The sequence below is a fragment of the Nelumbo lutea genome, chromosome 2 (assembly GCF_056320005.1).
Source record: "Nelumbo lutea isolate HS-2025 chromosome 2, American lotus-T2T, whole genome shotgun sequence".
Taxonomy (NCBI): Eukaryota; Viridiplantae; Streptophyta; class Magnoliopsida; order Proteales; family Nelumbonaceae; genus Nelumbo; species Nelumbo lutea.
This window is the reverse complement of record NC_142685.1, coordinates 10,395,742-10,416,195: the sequence shown is the minus strand read 5'-3', so window position 1 is coordinate 10,416,195 and position 20,454 is coordinate 10,395,742. Positions and strand designations below refer to the sequence as shown.

Genomic DNA, 20,454 nt, shown 5'->3' with positions numbered 1-20,454 from the left:
GTAATCGAACCTTTCTGGTTTATGTAATAAAGATCACGTTCTCTTCTTTTTGCCCTTACCAAACCAAAACAAAACAAAAAAAGAATCGCAGCATTCGTGTATCGAATTCACGTGTCCTTCCAGGATTACGAAGACCTGATCAGTAAATTCTTAGACCGCCTGGAAGGACGCTTGCCTGAAAGAACGAAATCCCCATGAAGCTTCAATATCAAATGGCGACCTAAACTTGTCGCTTATGTGACGCCTTGAGAAAATCTTAACTTTCACTTGATACCAAGAATTGGTATCTCAGTAACCTATTTATTTGATAAATGAAAATCTCAGTAAACCATTGTATTGACGCATGATCCGCTGTACCTTAATATTTTTATGGGTTTATTCAAGAGAGCCAACAGAAGCGAGGAAAATATAGATGCATCTCTTTGTTTCCCCATTGTTACCAATGAAAAATGTAAGAACAGGTACAGGAACAGGGAACAACATGCATGTGTGCATCAGAATCTTTTCACCGCACACACCCAACAGAGAGGGTCGTAGCCCTAATTAACTTATAAGCAAGCCAATACACGGTTTAAAATAAGGGGTAACAAAATTGGAGGAAAAAAAAAACTCATTCCTGCAATGGAGCACCATTTGATGACACATCCATAGGTTCGGCTTCAGCTGACTCCTCAATCTTGTCACCCTTCTTCCCTGCAAAATAAAAAATACATATCCATCAATGAAGACCGTTAATATATTCCCAGTTCTTTTCCAAAACACACTCGTAATAAAAACAAGGTCCAGATGAAATCCGGTTTGGAGCAGATTAAACCATTTGGCATTACTGCATTAGCATATCAAACATCTTAACTAAAATCCAATTCTTCCCTTTCTGATGATTTGTTCTTAACTCCCATGTAGTGATCGGAACATGGAGCCCAACTCTTTCCAAGATACAACGATTAAAAGGGTGGAAGCCTACTATACCAATTCCATAGTTCAGATGTCATATCCTTATGGGAGAAATCTAATGCCCTTAACGCTTTCTAGACCATTAGCCATCTCAGCTAATCAATAGAACAAAAAGAGCAAACAATTTGCAAGCAGCCAGTCTACCAAGCTATGCGTGTGGACAAGTTGATGCAACTAAACTGACTAGAACAGCTTCAAGAAATGGATTTCATTTTTTAATACATTTCAATTACGCTGAAGGTCAAAAAAAGCAATCACTTTCTGTCCACCTCGGTTCTACAACTACCAAAAAGTGTCACAATAGAATGTAGGGCTTTTTTCAAGTTTCAAATCACCTATCGAATGGCACCAACCCCACAAACAACTAAAACTGTACAAATCACAAGAAACCAGGGAAAAAACATTATCCCTATAGGCAACTCCATTCCAAGTCCAGCATAAGCCAACAATTAAAACTGATGGCTCTCTAACATCTAGCTGATGCCATGATCCCAATCAAGAACGAATACAATGAATGATAACTGGACGTAGCTTACTAAATGTTACCACAAAAACTTGGCACAGAAGTATTACTTAGCTTTTCTAGCGGGTCACACACCTTCATACACCATATGCTTTTTCCATTTTAACACCACTAGCTGGGCCAACTTCTTAAATCGCAATTTATCCAGTTAGATAAGTACAATTTAGTAGATTTTATTAACTTATCATTTTATCAACATACCTTTCTTCTTCTTCCCACCACCTTTCTTCTTTGTCTTTGTGCCCAGAGCTAACCAGGCCTTGATTTCAGGATCATCATCTATTGTCTTTGTGGGCTGCAGCTCCTGCAGAGCATGGGATGTGATGCGGTCTGACCCATTTGGCATTAACAAAACTGTGAATTTAATATGGGCAACAAAATCACCTGCAGAGACAAACATAAAGTACTGGTCATATACTATAGCCCTGTAACATCAGTATATGCATGATAATTGCTAGCGTGATGCTCAGTTTCTGAAATTTCTAAATGTCAACACGGATAGACAGATGATGCTCACCAGGTTTCTCATGAAGAACAGGGTATGGCTGCAAGAGATCATGATTTACACATTCCACTAATCCCAGCCGGGCCCGCTTCTCCTCCAAAGCCCTGATAGGAAAAAGTCCCTTATAGTACTAATTAGTAACATATAAAGGCAAGATGACTAAAAACATCATAATTGCACTAGAAGTAAACAATAGGGAAGGCTAAACAATAGGGAAGGATAGTAGCAAACCTTGCTGAAAATGGCATGATAGGGAATTTCTGATTTATTTCACTGAAGATGAACCTGGAGGATTTCATCTTCAAGTGGTAATTCTTGTCAACAGCTCTTTTGTAAATTGTTGTTTGTCGCTCATCCAACAGCTTGGGCTGTGAATTATTTTACCCCAGAAATAGAAAGTCAAGAATAAGATGGCATATCATTGAGCAAAAATAACATCATGGTCAATTGCACATTTATATACCTTACCATCACCGGTGCTGGTGACTATATCAATTGCATAGACTTCATTTTCCTCAAATTCTGCATCATCAACTCTGGTCTCCGGACTGGATACATTCAGTATGACTTTGTTTCCATCAATCACAAACTGTTTAAGTTGGTGACTGAGAACACCTTCAACAATCTTGCAGTCATACGCAGCAGCAACCTTCTGAATAGCATCTGTAACATCCTTGTTCTGCCAAACCCAGAGTGACTTGGTAAAGAATTGCAGAAAGCTTGGAAGTAAACTTGATAAATACGTGTCCGGATATAAACTCATGATGGAGCTAGCTAAGTAAAGAAATGATAAAAACATGGAAGCAAGAATGATAATAGCAAATAAAAAGAGAAAAATGGTTGGTTTAAGTGCAGACAATCTTGTGGATGCCAAGGTTATCTTATGAACTTTCTTGACAGATTAATCAACAACGATAATTACAAGCAGTGACAAAAATATCAGACCATTTAGATCCTATTATAAGCATTGGTCTTTTAAAGGATAGTTTCAGAATGTTGTTTCCTTTTCAGAAATCATCCTTTCACCATGACTGCAGAAGAAGCTTATGAACTTTCTTGACAGATTAATCAACAACGATAATTACAAGCAGTGACAAAAATATCAGACCAATTAGATCCTATTATAAGCATTGGTCTTTTAAAGGATAGTTTCAGAATGTTGTTTCCTTTTCAGAAATCCTCCTTTCACCACGACTGCAGAAGAAGCTGCATAAAAGATGACAGCCCAGAGGGATGCAGAAGAAACTGCAAGCATGTGTATGCACACAAATATACAAATATTTCAGGGCAATAAATTTAATAACATAGATAAAATCAAAAGAGATAAAAATGCACCTAGTAGCACCTACAAAGCAATAAAACATTGATATGCAAAAGCATACCTCAAGAATAAAATGAAAAGAAAATTACATCAAATTAGAAACATTTTGAGAAAAGGCACTCCTTTACCCACATTGAAACAAATAAAAAAGGGATTAACAAGAAATTGATCATTCCCACACTCTCATGCCCTAGTAAAAATTTTGTGGATGAAATTCGTATTTTCTTTGCCAGTGGTTTCTGGCAGCAGGGATCCTCCTTGTACTTTGAATAAAACTTCTAATTTGGGCTTCCAATAAAAAAAAAAAAGACATGCAATAAAGAGAATATTGAAAATATTCCATCTAGTTTCTATGCAAATATCCCACTTATGCTTCCAGCCATATTACTTTCCTCATAATTTTAACATGGCAATTGGTAGTGACCTAGAAATGCACATCATTAGGTCTTCATCTCCATGCCCTTTCAATTAAAGGAAGGAGGAAAGGCTTCTAAGGTAAACTCCACATCAATTCAAAGAACCTGACCCCATATAGACACCATGTAATTCTATTTTTGTGATCTAACCTGTAATAAGATATTTTGGCTAAAGAAGGATGTGCACAACAGCAAAGGTATCAACTTATGCACCCAAACATAGCCAATTACAATATGGGCAACAGGGAAAAGAGGTGGAACAACAAGGCAATTGTTCACCTCGGCAAAGTTGCCTACAGGAACACTGCCTCCTCCTATCTAAACAAGTTGGTTATTTCAACATGCTAATTGGCAGTGACAAAGAAATGCGCATCCTATGATTTTTACCTCAATGCAGGAAGGAAATTTTTCCAGAGCATGCATCAAATCAACTCAGAGACACTAGGCAACGAACAGACACCATGCAGTTCTATGCAATTACTCTGTAAGCTTTGACATATTTTTAAGGAAGGGAATGCACGTCTATCAAGACGCCACAAAATGCATGCAGAGATGGCCAAGTACCATATGGAAACACCTTGTGCTCCACAGAAACCATACAGATTTGTCTTTGTAATATGTAGACTTTAATAATATATGTTGGCCAAAGTAAGGAACGTACATCAATCAAAATATCAATCAATGCACCCAAACATAGCCAAGTACTCAATATAGGCAACAGGGAAAAGAGGGGGAACAATAAGCAATTGATCACCTCGGCAAAGTTTCCTACAGGGATGTCAGTCCATTCAGTCAACAGGAATACCACTTTATTGTATCTCATGGGTATAATGACATCTTTTAGTATCACCAGAATGAAAAAAAAAATACATGGCAGAGAACAAGATATTTCTCTATCTATGTAACCATAACAAAAGCTTTGTTTGGATATTAATGAAGAAATATATATGATGCTGGAAAGGCATGACACTAGAAAACTTTGGCCAATCAAACACCCCAGTCCCCACCTGGTGAATTCTGACGAATACCACCTGATTGGTTACCACTTTTATAATATCATTTATCGGTTATAATCTTTACCGGTAATCATAGTCAGACTGTATTAAACCTTTACAAGTATTTTATAAATCAGGCTAGCATATCTACTTGAAGATAGAAGAAGGTATAGGAAAAAAGATCAAGGAAAGCCAAAAATTTGAAGGATCCATTTGGATTGCACTACCTTTTTTTAGAAAAGATAATTCAGCAGAAAATAATAGAGAAGCAATAGAGACATTAGCTTAAGCCATATGTTAGTGTACTTCATTCAGCATTTACAGTGACAAGCAAGCATGCTAGGTCTCTAATGCCATCCGGAAACTACCTTTTGTGCAGAGAAGTAAATTTCATTATCCACATAACTAGAGTTGGCCAACTCAGACACAAAAAGAAACAAAAATAAGCAAAAAAAAAACAAACTTACTTCACCAAACAAATAGGGAATTGAAGGGACATGAGGTCCTATCAGTGTAACTATGACTAAAAGCTTCATCGGAGCTTGCTCCATAGCTCTGATAAGTCATCATATAGGGAAATCATGTCCACTAACACATAAATAAATAAATAATGCTACCTGGATAATCTCTCCGCAGTAAAAAAAGAAAAAAAATCCATAAGACTACTCAAATTCATCATATATGAATGAGAAAAGGCAAAAAAAATGAAGAGTATAATCAGTTTCCTCAGAAGCTGATAGCAAATTACATAAATGGAGCAGCAATTCACAAATACATTCAACAAACGCCTTAAAAGATAGCAATCAATCTCAAAATACAGAAAAGAAACAACAAATTAGTCAAACAGCAAGTATAACTTTTTAGCTTATTTCATACAAACAAAGCATAGTACTAATGAACTGTCCTTGTTTACAAAGAGAAAGGGGGATCGAAACCAAGAAAAAGCCCACACAATGGACTCCAAAAGACATGTAGGCCAATAAAGGATGCCAAATATCAATCAACAGAATATAGAATGACTAAAAGCACCTATGCATGGCCAAACAATATAGGCAACAGGGAAAAGAGGGAACCAATAAACAATTGATCGCCTCGGCAAAGTTGCCTCTACCACTTCAGTTTAAACAATTACCTGGTGGTCATGTTGTGAAATTATATGAGAAAAAGCATTCGACAGTGCCATAGACCCATAGGAACAAGAAATCAATTTTACAGTGGCAAAAGGTGAAACACCACGTTAAATAAGACGTATATACCCATTAGTATAATAAATGAAACTCAACAGAAGTAGAACCAACTGATTATCAGCAGTTTTTTGGGTAACACAATTAAATAAAGGGGTGAGGGCAGAGAGAGTACAGAAAATGGCAGCAAATTTTGACTGAGAAGGAATAAGAAGAGCACTGGGTGTGCCCATACATCTTCCCCATCCCCTCACCGCCCCCACAAAAAAAAAGGTAGAGAAAAGGGGCTCTGTGGAACATGAAATCTATCAGTGTAACTATGACTAAAGCTGCATTTGGAGTTTATTCCATAGCTTTCAATGAGTTCTCATCATCTAGTAAATCATGTCCACTGAAACTTCATAACAGAAAGTGTAAGCAAACGGAAACTTGATTTTACTTGGGGGTAAGCATCTAAAAGGCACTTAAAAGCACCTATACCCTATTTATTGCTTGAACTGCGAAATAAAATCAAACAGGTTTAATATATCAACTGAATGTGTTAAACTTAGGGTTAAGCATTTAAATGGCATTTCAAAAGCACATACACCATATTTATTGCTTGAACTGCAAAATAAGATCGAACGGGAGTAAATATTTCAACTGTCCTCAGTCCTTTGGATGGTCATTTTTTAAGAAAAATAGAATCTATTGATTGCATTCAATTTCCAGCATCTCAAACCAAGTAGAATTGAGGTTTGGCATTCATGCATGCTAATTAACATAGGCATTAGGTACCCACTGAAATAACATAATGTAGAAAATATAATATTAAAAGGTATTTGCCACATAATACAAAAGAATATTAAAATTTAGGATTGCAGGCTGCAGAACTTTAGTTGTACAATTACGGACTCAGTATCATGCCAGAGATTCTGGGTTCAAGACTTTTGAAACATTCAAGTACCATATTCAAGAAAATTATATTAGGGTAGCAGACCAAAAAATATCAACAAACAAGAATTAAAACTTAAAAATAAATCATAAGGAGAAAAATAATAAAGGGATTAGAATTTTTCTTAGAAAAAAACCTTCCCAAATGGAGCTCATAAATATTTTTAATATTTATCCTTCAATTTTCTGCTAGTTAAGGCAGTCACTGAAGACATGACGATTCCTCCCTGCTTCAATTTAAAAACAATAGGATGATCCCTCTGTCAGGGTAACTATGACATAAGCTTCACAAGGACATTGATCCATAAGCAAAGGTTCATAATACATCATTCAGATGAACCATGTCCAATCATTGAAACAGTGAGACTAGTTAAAAAGTATTTGAAAAGTCAAATGTCACATGAGTAATGCCATTTAGTGAATTTCCTCGCTCAGAATGGATGTGATAATGCAAAGACAATAGAAACCTAGATTATACAACTTTTTTTCCGATCAGCCACATAGATTACAAAACTAACAACATCAGATAACTTCAATTGACAAATTATTGAATTATAACTTGTAACTTAATGTTCCTTTTCCTATGTTGACATAGGCCTGCCACAAAAAAAAAAATACAAAGGGAAAGCTCCAAGCAAGATTTTTTGTCGAATGAACTCCTTTAGGATTAACTCACACAGAACCACTCACTAAGCAAAAATGATACATAGACGAATTCCAATTTGTTAACCATGGAGTTGGCAATTTGACACAGTAACATAAGCAATCATATTATATCATATGAAAGATATACCACATGGAATCTACAGCTAATCAACAACATATAAAATACACAAAACAAGAGGAAAACATTCAAAGAAATACTATGTTTTCTTTATCTGCTTTTCCTTCCTCAACAGGAAAGACATATCGCATCACGTATTATTGAGTGCACTCCAAAAACAAAACAAGTAAAATATAGCAGCACTAGAAAGATGATCAAGAAAATATAAGAACTGAAGCAGATGGAGAAAACAACTAAAAATAAATTATAAACTTATAACCCTAACATGTATTATTACCTTTCTTCCAGGCCTCACGAGCCTCAAAGCAACTTCAGCAGCCGTATTGGCAGCTGCCATAACATCAGCTGCCCTACCTGTCACTGGCCCTTCCTTTAGGACGTGAGTGTGCGCAACAACAGTAATAAACCCGTCAATGTGACAACCCATGTCTCTGCAACAAACCAGTAAAAATCTCACTACAATATTTAATAACTTCATTTCGCATTTAAAGAACTATGCATATGGAAAATAATGTACTCGAGGAGATGGAACTTGAAAACTGAACTTACATCTTTAGCATATCACCTTCTTCCAAAACAGTTTCATCACTGGCAAGCGGAGAAAAGTGGCAAACGGTGTTGTTTACGGAAATACATGTTGGGAAGGCGACACCCCTCTCGATCTTCCTCTTAACATTCTTGTACATGTTCCCAGTTTGCCTATATACACAACCCAAGGGCGCATGTTCTAACATAAAACCCACCAATATAACCAACTCACTTAAAATTAAGCAAAATATATAAGTAGATAAGAACAACCAAACAGATGAATAAACATGATAACCCAAGCAAAACAAATTCTTACTCCCTGATAAAAGCATCTCCCTTCTCACATATATCTACAATCTTAGCTTTCGGTTTGCATTCTGATAATACCAGCTGCAATGCCTCTGCAATTTTTCAAAATTGGATTTTCACCAATTTTCAAAAACACAACCGCCAGGAAATCAATAACAAGCAAACAAATTTTCAGTTTTCAATCTCTAGGGTTACAGAGCTAGATAAAACGGAAAAGAAAATAAAGACAGGACAAAGGGAGATATTGAGAACGATATTAACTATTGACGATCTCAGCTGCGTTCTTGTATTTGGTGACGACTTCGGGGGAAGTGAGATCTAACTCCTTCTCCTCCTTCAATTCTTCGTCAGACATCACTACAACACTTTGAATCTCTCACTGCGATTAAATGAAATGTCAAAACCAAAATTAACAAATAAATGTCTAAATGAGCAATAAGACGCAGAGATCAGAACAAAGAAAAATATATGAATACTTACGAGAAGGGTATAGAAGATGTAGGGAAACACAAAAACTGACCGAACAACACCACTTGAACCAATTACTAGGGTTTTAGTCAACCCGTTCGGAAATAGGGTTTTAGGACTGGGGAGCTAAAGCGAAGCCGTCTCCATGTCTAGATAGAGTATACAGCTTGTACATTGGGGTAACTAGGGCATCAACCCTGATTTATATAGAAGCGTTACCGGTCATGAGCCACACTCCCTTTTCTTGTTTTTACTCCTTTTCATTGGTTACTTCAACCTATGTAATAATGGGTAAACAATTTTTTTTTAACCAGAATTGATTTTTTTGGAAAACGAAAATATTTCACTTATCATCTTCATCGGAAAAAAAAAAAAAAAAAAAGCAGAATAAATCTAGACTTCCGCTAAATTTTCTGATAATTACAATTAACACACCATATAACTTGTAAAGATGACAATTTTTCCATTCTCGCCAATTACACGACCCAATAAGAATAGGATAGATACTTTGGCAGGGGTAAGGGACAGGGATGAAAAATTAATAGAGATCCCAATTTAGGGATGAGAACAATGATGGGCTGAAGTCCCTCTCCCACCCTGATCTCAATTATAGATATATTAAATATTAGGGTAAATTATAAAACCCATTTGCACTATAGAGTTAGCGACAAAGACCTCCTTGAACCTTAGCCTTTAGACAAAGACCCCGCTCTAATAGTGTTTCATCGATTAACCTTAAAAGAAATTTTCATCCAACTGTTTAAATATTCTTAAATGCAAATTATCATTTTCCAATTAATTTGGTTTTCTTTTATTTTCACAAGAATCGCCTCCCTTCTTCCCTTCGTTTAGACTCCAACAATATTAACTCTCCACCTGGAGTTTGTTAAAGTGTTAAACTATTATGTTCCCACTTGTACAATTGGGTTCACTTGCTAACTCTCTTGCCAAGTGTAAATTAGTTGGGTCTATGCTATGTAATCGCTATTTATACCCCTCCACTCATTAATGAAATACAATAAGAATTTTTCCTCTTGTCAACATTTCATATGATATCAGAGCGACAAGTTGCTTGTATCCTTGGCATCTCCTCGTTTTCTCTCTAACTCGATGTCTTCTTCATTTTTTTTCATAACTTTTACAAGATGGCGACTGAAGCAAGTATTGGCAATGTAGCCAATAACTTCTCTTATCCTTCATTTATGTATTTCCTCAATTCCTCTGGTAACCTTGGAGTTTCTCTCATTTCGTCACCATTAACCAGTGAGAATTATCCAACATGGAGGAGAGCAATGATCAATGCGCTCTAGCAAAGAATAAAATAGCATTTGATGATGGCACGATCTTGAAACCAAATCCAACCAAGAAAACAGAGCATCTTGCTTGGAAGTAGACTTGTTCATGGGTCGGGTTGGGTTCGGGTCAGGCTTTGTATATGTATTAACAGAATACACTCATGCTTGAACCCGAGCCTGGCCTGACCATCGATCCAAGGTCTTGAGCCCGAGCCTGGCCCTCATATAAATCTTAGACCCGAGCAAAATCTCGGCCATAAATTTGAAAATATAATTTTTTTCTTTTTTATTCGATAAAAAAATATTTTATTTATATTAAAAACCTTCAAAACTAAAAAATAATAAACATCTCACTATTACTTGAAAAAAAAAAGAATAAGAACATAGAAGAAATATTGTGTGTGTGTGTGTGTATATATATATATATAGTATCAAGTCGAGCCCAGTGCTTTAGGCTCGAGCCCTCAGACCTAAAATTATGACAAAGCCTGACTTATAATGGGTCGGGCCAGCCCGTCGCGCTCGGGCTACCCAGCCCATGAACAAGTCTACTTGGAAGAAATGCAACTCAATGGTCATTTATTGGATTTACAATGCTTTGGCCAAGGAATTGCATGATGGTGTACTTTACATGGGTGATGCTTAGGCAATCTGGTTGGACTTGGTGGAGCGATTCTCACAAAGCAACGAACCTTGTACCTTTCAACTAAAGCAAGAGCTATTGAGCTAGCATTGCTCAGACAGCACAATCTCTATCTCAATTTACTACACCAAGCTGAAAAGCTATTTAGGATGAACTTGCAGCTTGTGCACCAACACCAATTTGTTTTAGTTGTTCCTCCGGTATGGCTAAAGATCTTGTCACAGAATGTGAAAGGGATCGTGTCTACTAATTCTTGATGGGGCTTGGTGATTGATTCAACACCATTCGCTCTAGCATCATTGGAATGGATCCTCTTCCATCATTTAGCAATGTATATGGCTTTATTCTACAAGAAGAAAAACACTAGTTAGTAGCTGGTCAGCATTCCCCTTCAGTAGAAGCAGCAGCCTTCCATGTGATAGGTTAGTCCAAGAATTCCAAAGATTGACCAAAATTATTGTGTGGCCACTATAAAAAGATAGGACATGCTAAATAACGCTGCTATGAACTTGTTGGTTATCCTCTTGGCTGGGATATGAGAGGTAGAACTGGTTCCAAGAACGGTGGTGCTCCAAAGAAACCAAATCCATCAGAATTTTTTTTTCTTCACAAGCTTCGACATTACCTATAGATTCATCTCCAATAGATGGTTTATCAATGGAGCAATATCAACAAATACAACAACTCCAACAATATGTTTTGAGTCTTCTCAACTCAAATAAGTCTATAGCTTCATCCAACTTTGTTGGTAAGACTTCTCCCTTATGTTTGATACTAGAATCAGGATCTTGGTTACTAGATAGTGGAGGGTTAGATCATATGGCACCTCCCATTGCAGATCACATCACTCACACTTCTTCCACATCTACTAAGCCAGTTCATTTACCTAATGGTACCATGTTACCAATCCAATCATGTGGTGATCTGAAATTACCTTATGGCTTACCTTTACGGGATGTTTTATTCATACAAAATTTCAAATGTAAACTAGTATTCATAAGTAAGCTAACCTCGTAGCTTAATTGTGTGGTCATATTCTTTTCAAGTTTTTGTGCAAACAAAACTTGAGCTCCAAGAAGGTGATTGGACTTGGTTTGATGCATAACAGACTATACCATCTCACAGTTGGTACATCATCAGTGGCCTTACATATTGTGCATGAAGTCGAATCCAAAATAGTGGCACTCCAAACTAGGACATACCTCTTATCATTGATTGGCTTTGATTTTTTATTTACATTTTAGCATTCCCAATAATGCTTGTTGCGACATTTGTATGAGAGTTAAACAAACACGTTTGTGCTTTCCCCATAGCCTTACACACACTAGTAGTTGTTTTGAACTGGTGCATATTGATATTTGAGGCGAGTATCGTACTCCATCTCCTTCCGAAGCTCGCTACTTCCTCACCGTTGTGGATGATTACTCTCGTGCCACCTGGGTTTACTTGTTATAGTGTAAGTCTGATGCCTATGGTTTTTTCCTCGTGTTTTTTGTCATGATACACACTTAGTTTGGTGCCCAAGTTAAATGCATACAATCCGACAATGGGTTGGAATTCCTCTATGGACCTATATAGTAGCTTTTCACTGAAAATGGCATTATTCATCAGCAGTCTTGCATCGACACTCCACAACAGAATGGAGTGGTCAAATGTAAGCATCGTCATATTCTTGAAATGGCTAGAGCTTTACAATTTCAAGTTGAACTTCAAATCCAATTTTGGGGTGAATGTCTCCTAACAACGGCATATCTAACTAATTACTTGTCTATCCCAAATCTCCCATGAAACTGACCATACGAATTATTGTTTCAGAAACCTCCATCTTATGCACATTTGCGCACATTTGGGTGCCTTTGTTATGCTACCACACAAAAGCATGGAAGGGACAAATTCAGCTCCCATTCTAAACGTTGCATTTTTGTAGGGTATCCACGAGGCCAAAAAGGTTATTGTGTCTACAATTTGGACACAATTTAGATATTTGTATCTCGTGATGTGGTGTTTTTTTAGGATAAATTCCCTCTTTTGAATTTTGGAAATACTTCTACAATTGTGATACCTCTACTAGTTATAAATGATTAGTCATCCCCTTGGAATCAACCACATTACAAGACACTGGACCAACAGGTCATCCTCCACTTTGGGCCCACTTCAGGCTCAAACCAATTCTTAGATTTCAGACAATGTTTTGACAATTTTTGTCCATGATACACAAAATCAAAACATACAACCTCATGTTCCAGACCCATCTCCATTGCAAGATGTTGTCCACAATACTAACACAACCATCCTTGAGCCCAGGACTACTAGAGTGCATCGACCACCACGCAAACTAAATGACTTTGTGTGTCCTACCTTAAAGATGGGCTCAAATACTAGACTATATTTGATTTGTAGCACACAACATCCCACTTGTAACTACCCCTCTCACCCTGACCCATCATGAAATCCAATTGACCATATGGCACCTTCTGAAACCACCACCTACCAACCAGCCCAACAACATCCCTATTGGTGCAAGGCCATGACAACTGAATTAGTCGCCCTTGAGTTCACTAAGACTTGGACTTTGACAGATCTTCCCGGCAAAACTCCAATTGGTTGTAAGTGGGTCCATAAAATCAAGACCAATCCAGATGGCAGCATAGAGCATTATAAAGCGCGTCTTGTATCTAAGGGTTACACACAAACTGAGGGTGTGGACTACACCGAGACGTATGCACCAAAAGCCAAACTTGTTATTGTTCGGTGCCTCTTTGCTTTAGTTGTAGCACGACATTGGCATTTACACCAAATGGACGTAAACAATGCCTTCCTCTGTGGTGCTCTTCATTAAGAAGATTATATGCAGCCTCCTTCGAGCCTCCTCCCCAATGGTGACAAGCGTGTTTGTAAACTTAATAAATCAATATAGGGCTCAAACAAGCCTCTCATAATTGATTTAAAACTTTGGCCCATGCTCTTAAGCAGCAAGGAATCTTTCAATCTTCTGTAGATGATGCTCTTTTCACTCTTATAAGGCTTTTTGGCATTCTTATTGTTCTCGCCTAAGTAGATGATTTGATCATAGCCAGTAGTGATTATGGTGGCATTGCTTCTATCAAATAATATCTCAACAATTGTTTTCTCATTAAAGATTTGTGACCCCTTAAATATTTCTTGAGCATTGAGATTTTTCGGTCTTCCTCGGGCATCCTTTTAAGCCAACGAAAGTATACACTCAACATTCTTAAGGAAGCTGGCATGCTTGGTTGTCACCCAAGTTCTTTTCCTATAGAACAACAACATCACCTTGGACCTAATTCTGGTCCACCAATAACCCAGCCTTATCAATACAAGAGATTAGTTGGACGCCTCATATATTTGACTATCACCAGATCGGAGATCACATACTCAGTTCACATCCTCAGTAAATTCCTAAGTGATCCATGACAACGTCATCTAGATGCAGCTATGCACATTCTCTGGTATCTCAAGTCTTCTCTTGACCATGGAATATTTTTTCCTCCACCATTTGATCTTATGCTTCAGGTTTACTACGATTCGGACTAGGCTAGTTGCTCAATTACACGCTACTCTATTACTGGATACATTGTAACCTTGGGGACTTCACCTTTATCATGGAAGTCCAAGAAGCAATCAAATATTTCACACTCCTTCGCAAAAGCCGAATATAGATCTATGGCAACAACTACTAGTGAACTATTATGGCTCAAACGTTTATTTGCAAACCTTGGGCATCAACATCCTCAGCCCATGAAGCTCTTTTGTGATAACCAAGCTGCTCTTCATATTGCTACTAATCTGGTGTTTCATGAGCGGAAAAGGAACATAGAGATTGATTGTCACTTTATTCGCACCCATCTTCAGTTTCGCGTCATTACTACAACTGACATCTCATCCAAGCTTCAACCAGTTGACATCTTAACTAAGGCTTTAGGTCGGGACCAGTTTACTTTCTTATTACCCAGGTTGGGCGCTCAACCTCCTCCGACACCAACTTGAGGGGGAGTATTAACTCCACCTGGAGTTTGTTAAAGATCTGTTAAACTATTATGTTCCCACTTGCTCTCTTGCCAACTATCAATTAGTTGGGTCTCTGTTATGTAATATCTATTTATACCTCTCCACTCATTAATGAAATACAATAAGAAATTTTCCTCTTGTCAAAATTTCATAAGCAATGGAGTTGAGTCCAAGAAAGACTGAACCATTGACGTTAACAAGTCCAACCTTGAAGAAGAATGTCCGGCAACAATGTCTTGCACAGATTCAACAAACGTCTATAAAATTTGGATTTATCACAAAACAATTCAAACAGATTTACATGTGGGCGCAAATTGTAGCACAGTTACATGGAATTCATGCTTGAAAAAGAAACTAAGGCAATAAAGAATTTACCCAACCACCCACAAGCTGCGCGTTAAGCGAAGCTGAATTACAGGATGACAAGAAAAGCATGGAAGAAGCCTCTTTGCAACCGTCTCAGCTTGAAAGGCCTCAATGCACACAGAACTTAGAGGAATTTGGGCAGGCATTTTCCATTAATAGTTCAGGCTACCATGTTGTTGGACTCAATGGAACCCCAGAAGAAATTTTTCTAACAAAACAAACCTTTGATCCCTTTCCTTTGTTTGAATTCTAGAAGGATACTAATCCCGTTTGAACAAATTCCAACCTTGTGTCTCAACATCATCAAAATTTCAAACCTTTCAATCAAATCCATCTGGCGACCACCTTTGATTTCGAGTTTACTTTGATGCCTCAATTAACGAGTGTGAATGAGATAGATACTTACGAAAACAATTCAACTTTGAGGCTGAGCAACTTATTCTACAACGAAACAAAGGAAAGTTCTAGTAAACAATTGCAACATGAGCAATCGGGCATAATTTCATATGAACATGGTTGACAATGCAAGCTTCTACCAGGTTGGAACCTATTTTCCAGTTTTAGTTCAACGGGATCAAATATGAAGAACTGGAGCTACATTCATAGCAAGATGAGCAAAAACAAACACAGAGATATGTGATTTCAGTTGCTTTCCATTGACGTCACTATCCAAGGACCTAACTGGAGCGAGTTCTTGTATGTTCCAACATATATAGAATCTAAATCTGTCACCGAGCTCCACCAATTTTTCTTCTTCTTCTTCTTTTCCTTTTGGAGTTTAAATCCCCTCGCTCTTCGTTTGAACACACATATAGATGTTAACAATACATAGAGATATCCTATAGATAAAGGTTTGAGTTGGTGATACTTTGGGCTTTTCCCTTTCCTATTTTTTTAGGGAAATTTTCCAATCAGTACCATGTACTTTGGCTCGTGACAATTTGGTTCCCAAACTTTCAAATGCAACAACCCAACACCCGAACTTTCAAAATGTGACAATCCAATACCTACCATAACCAGTCCATTAATCAGCCATTAAGTGACATTTAAAAAGTAAAAAATACCCTTCAAATGCCATCTAATTCTCTTTATCAACCATCCAAAGGTTGACAAAAAACTGAACAATCCCAAATCATAACATCTTCTATTCAAAAAAGTTGGTGATTCTTTAGAAGAAACTACAATTTGGGACTATTCATTTTATTTTCAATGTTTGGATGGTTAATAAAGAGAATTAGATGCATTCTTAGGGCATTTTTTACTTTTTCAAATATCACTTAGTGGCTGGTTAATGGATTAATTAACGACAAGTACTGGATTGTAATATTTTGAAAGTTCGAGTACTGGATTATCACATTTTAAAAATTCAAGTACTGTATTGTCACATTTTAAAGTTCGGGATCAAATTGCCACTTGAGCCAAAATACAGGGTACTAATCCTTAATTTCCCCTTTTATTATCCTTCTTTTCAAGAGAAGTCATGAAATAATATTGTTATTTAGTGAATTAAAATGAATTCTTATTCTATAAATGGATTTTGCATAAATAAAGTGGTGACTGGTGAGCATGTTTGTTTGAGCCCCCATTAGGAAGTAGTTTCTAGCCTCTAATGAGTAATCTCGTGATAAAATATGATACTAGACTACTAGTTTTGGCAATAAAATGGTAATGCTTATCAATTACTACTATTACTATTCTTATTGGTTTATGGTTTGGGTTAACACTAATTACAAAATAGAAAATCGTGGCCTTGACTTTCTCTTCGTTTCTTTTGTATTATCATTATTATTGGTTTTCTCCTTCCAATCATTTTCTAAGTTTCTTCTCTACCCAATAGTTTGAGTTCATATGGTGTTGCGTGGAGGGTGGTCAAGAATTTTCTTCAACACTTTTTCCAATGGTGAGTGTCCCTTCTTAATAAACTTACCAGAGATTTTTTTTTCGGCAACGATCATCGATGATATGACACAAGTACTTTCCAATGGAAGCAATGAAGGTATTTTTGCATAGGTTTTAAGAGAAAATGGCGAGAAAGAAAATATAGAAAGTTTAGTGGGGTGTTTTGGTAATTTATTGCTTTCTATCATCTTACTTAATGGTCGGGGGTATTTGTTGCAACATTAATGTATAGGGGGCTTTTGTAATTTACCCTAAATATTATTTATATTAAATATATATTATATTGTAAATAATATTATATATACCAAAATATACTTAAAATATTATTTATATTTTAAACTTTTCAATTTATTTTAAATAAATATATTTTTCAAAAAATACTTTTATTTAAATTTTTTTCAAGGATTTAGGTCCCCATAGGGAACCCATGTCCAATAGGGAGAAAGTATGGAGTGTAACTTTTATCCCTAATGAGGATTGAGGTCAATGATGGATATTTTTTTAAAGTCAAGGTTGGAGATGGGAAATATGGTCTCCACCTCAAACTCAAGCAAGGTTTAGTTGAACGACTTAGTTGTTCAATGGGATGAGGAACCAATGATAAGGTTTCATGCCATTATTTACATGCATGGGTCCGCATCTTTTATAGTGGGGCCCATGAATTTATTACTGGTGTGGAACCTCATCATTGATTCCACAGCATGCTGAACAACTAAAACATTCAACTAATCCAAATTCCCCAAACTTGCCCCATTGCTATTTTTAAACATGGGTAAGCTACTACCTAACACCTATTCATGAATGGGACTTTCGGCTCAATTTTACAATGTTTTATGTTTGGGCTTCAAGATGGACCCATTAGAATTTTGGTAAAAGCCAAGCTCAATCCCAACCCATGAATAGTTTACTATTTCCATCTTTAATTCTTTTCCAAATACTACATGGCCCATAGACCAATTACTACAATTTAAGTAAAGGCAAAATCTATGATGCATTATATAAAAATTGATGCAAAACCAATGATAAAAGGTGATAATGCAATACATCAAAATGGCATTTTCAACAGGATATATATTGTGAATGGGTCTTATTTTTTGGAATTCTCATTGGATAGGATTTATCCCTTAATCTTGAGCTATCATGGGGGCAAATCTGTATTTTAATAAAAAGCTTTAATTGAGACAATAAACCAAATGAACATTTATAAATAAAAAATTTAAAACCCCATCTATAATGCTATTAATAGTGTGAATGAGTGTGTGAATTTTTTGTCTAACTAAAATACCCCAACTTTTTAATTTGGTCCCTCTCTCATTGTAAAAATAGAAATGTGATTTGAACAACCATTTTTTTCTCATTCTCATTAATTCTTATATCTAAAGTATCTGATAACACTCAATAACATTCATTGAATCATATTCTTAATTAGAATACCCTTATTTTTTAATTTGGTCTATCTAACTAAGAGGGCCTAAAATATAATTTGAACTACTACATTTTTCTTCATTCAATTCCCTTTCATTAAGAGTTTGTCTATTTGCTCTAAAGTCTAACATCTGAAAGTGCAATAATTACATTAAGAGGTATATTGATATTGGTCATTACACTTTAAGAGATAAGGGATAAGAGGAAACGAAAAACCAATTTTCTCTTAGGCCCCGTTTGCTTTTCGATAAGTTACTTACCAGGTAAATGCAGTTATCTTGGTAAGTTTTTTTTGGGAAACACTTATCCGGGTAAGTGTATTTACTCATGTTCTTTTATTTCTCATGTAAATAAGGCAATGATCATTTTAGCCACAAAAATCTCAAAAAAGAACATGGGATTCTTGGTAAATGGAAACCAAAATCCTATTAAGCAACTTACCCCCTATCAAAATCCGAAAAAAGAACGCCCCTTAAAGTTAAAAGATTCCTCTTGAGAGATAAGAATTAAGAGTAAACAAGCCAATTTTCCATTAACTCCTACATTAATTGACCATATTAAAAAAAGGTAAAATACAAAAACCTCCCCTGAAGTTTTTGACAATCATAAAAACCTCCCTTATAGTTTAATTTTAACAAATGCCTCCCCTGGAGCTTTGAGGAACTCAACAAAAACCTCCGCTACTGTTCTAGATGGAAAGCGTTAGATTGATGCATCATTTTTTCCAAATATCCATTCTACCCTTTTATAAATTATTTTACATACAAAATTACTGAAATAATTCTATTTTAACTCAACAAAAAAAACATATTTCAGTAATTTTGTATGTAAAATTGCTGAAATGATCGTTAAAAGAGGTTTTTGTTGAGTTAAAATGGGGTGATTTCGGTAATTTTGTATGTAAAATAATTTATAAAAGGGTAGAATGGGTATTTGGAAAAAACTAGTGCATCAATCTAACGTTTTCCATCTGGAACAATGACGAAAGGGAGGTTTTTGTTGAGTTTCTCAAAAGTTCATGGGAGGTATTTGTTAAAATGAAACTATAGGGAAGGTTTTTATGATTGTCAAGAACTTCAGGAGTGGTTTTTCTATTTTACCCTAAAAAAATAAGTGTGCCAAAGAATAATTATTTTATTAATGATAGGAATAAAATACAAAATTAAAATCAACCAAAAATGGAGTTATTTTCCTATTTAGTAGGAAGTTAACAATTTAACCTTTTAGGTTAAATATGTACACCATTAATGTCATAATTAAATAATAATAATAATAATAATAATAATTAAAAAAGATGAAAACAAATAAAAGTAATATGTATGTGTGTATACTGTTATATACATCTTTTGAAATGTATATGAATGAAAATGTAGTAGACCATTTGACCTCTTTGATGCGATTGGTTGAAATAGGTGTGATGTAATAAAAATTTTGACACGCACCATAGTTTCCGTCGAAAGTAAATGAAATACTACTTACCATAAAATGCGGGTTCGAGAAAATACGTATAAAGAATGTAAATAAAATATATTTTTGTTATGTTTTTCTTGAGTCTAGTTTAAGCCCATGGTCAAAATCATATTAGATGGATAGTGGACCTATAGCTTTTTAACTCTAAAACTATCTTAGTATGTTTTGGTACCTATGTGTTCACAAGTGCTCCATTTCAGCTTGCGACACAAGGACAAAAATAGAAATGTTATTTAATCATAAAAGAAAGAAAATAGAAATCCTTTTTTTTTTTTGAGAAAACAGAACAGCAGGATAGCAAACATAAATCAAATAGAAATCAAATTTAACAAACCAATTTTTTTAAATGTTACTACAAAGGTTCACATTAGGGTTTTTGAGAGGGGAGGTTTTTTGATTTGCCAAAT

General features: G+C 35.9%; 1 protein-coding gene and 1 pseudogene across 1 annotated transcript; one reads left to right on the top strand and one right to left on the bottom strand.

Annotated features, from left to right (window-relative positions):
* Window positions 1-407: 407 nt before the first annotated feature.
* Window positions 408-9,303, bottom strand: LOC148868502 (ERBB-3 BINDING PROTEIN 1). Its single transcript, XM_088969286.1, has 10 exons — window positions 8,933-9,303; window positions 8,714-8,831; window positions 8,460-8,544; window positions 8,165-8,314; window positions 7,893-8,046; window positions 2,446-2,661; window positions 2,214-2,350; window positions 1,995-2,086; window positions 1,679-1,861; window positions 408-693 (listed from the first exon to the last, which is right to left on the bottom strand). Exons 2-10 carry the CDS (start codon window positions 8,805-8,807, stop codon window positions 611-613), a joined length of 1,194 nt encoding a protein of 397 aa, XP_088825412.1. The 5' UTR covers window positions 8,808-8,831; window positions 8,933-9,303; the 3' UTR covers window positions 408-610.
* Window positions 9,304-15,118: 5,815 nt separating this feature from the next.
* On the top strand, window positions 15,119-15,969 carry LOC148868501 (uncharacterized; annotated as a pseudogene).
* Window positions 15,970-20,454: the final 4,485 nt, after the last annotated feature.

What these genes read in the sequence shown, in the direction of transcription:
- LOC148868502 (XM_088969286.1), bottom strand. Translation starts at nt 8,807, where the DNA reads ATGTCTGACGAAGAATTGAAGGAGGAGAAGGAGTTAGATCTCACTTCC. An exon ending in GGAGATGCTTTTATCAGGGA is followed by an intron (nt 8,315 to 8,459) that starts GTAAGAATTTGT and finishes TTGTGTATATAG; the next exon opens with GCAAACTGGGAACATGTACA. An exon ending in TGGTGGGAAGAAGAAGAAAG is followed by an intron (nt 694 to 1,678) that starts GTATGTTGATAA and finishes TTTATTTTGCAG; the next exon opens with GGAAGAAGGGTGACAAGATT.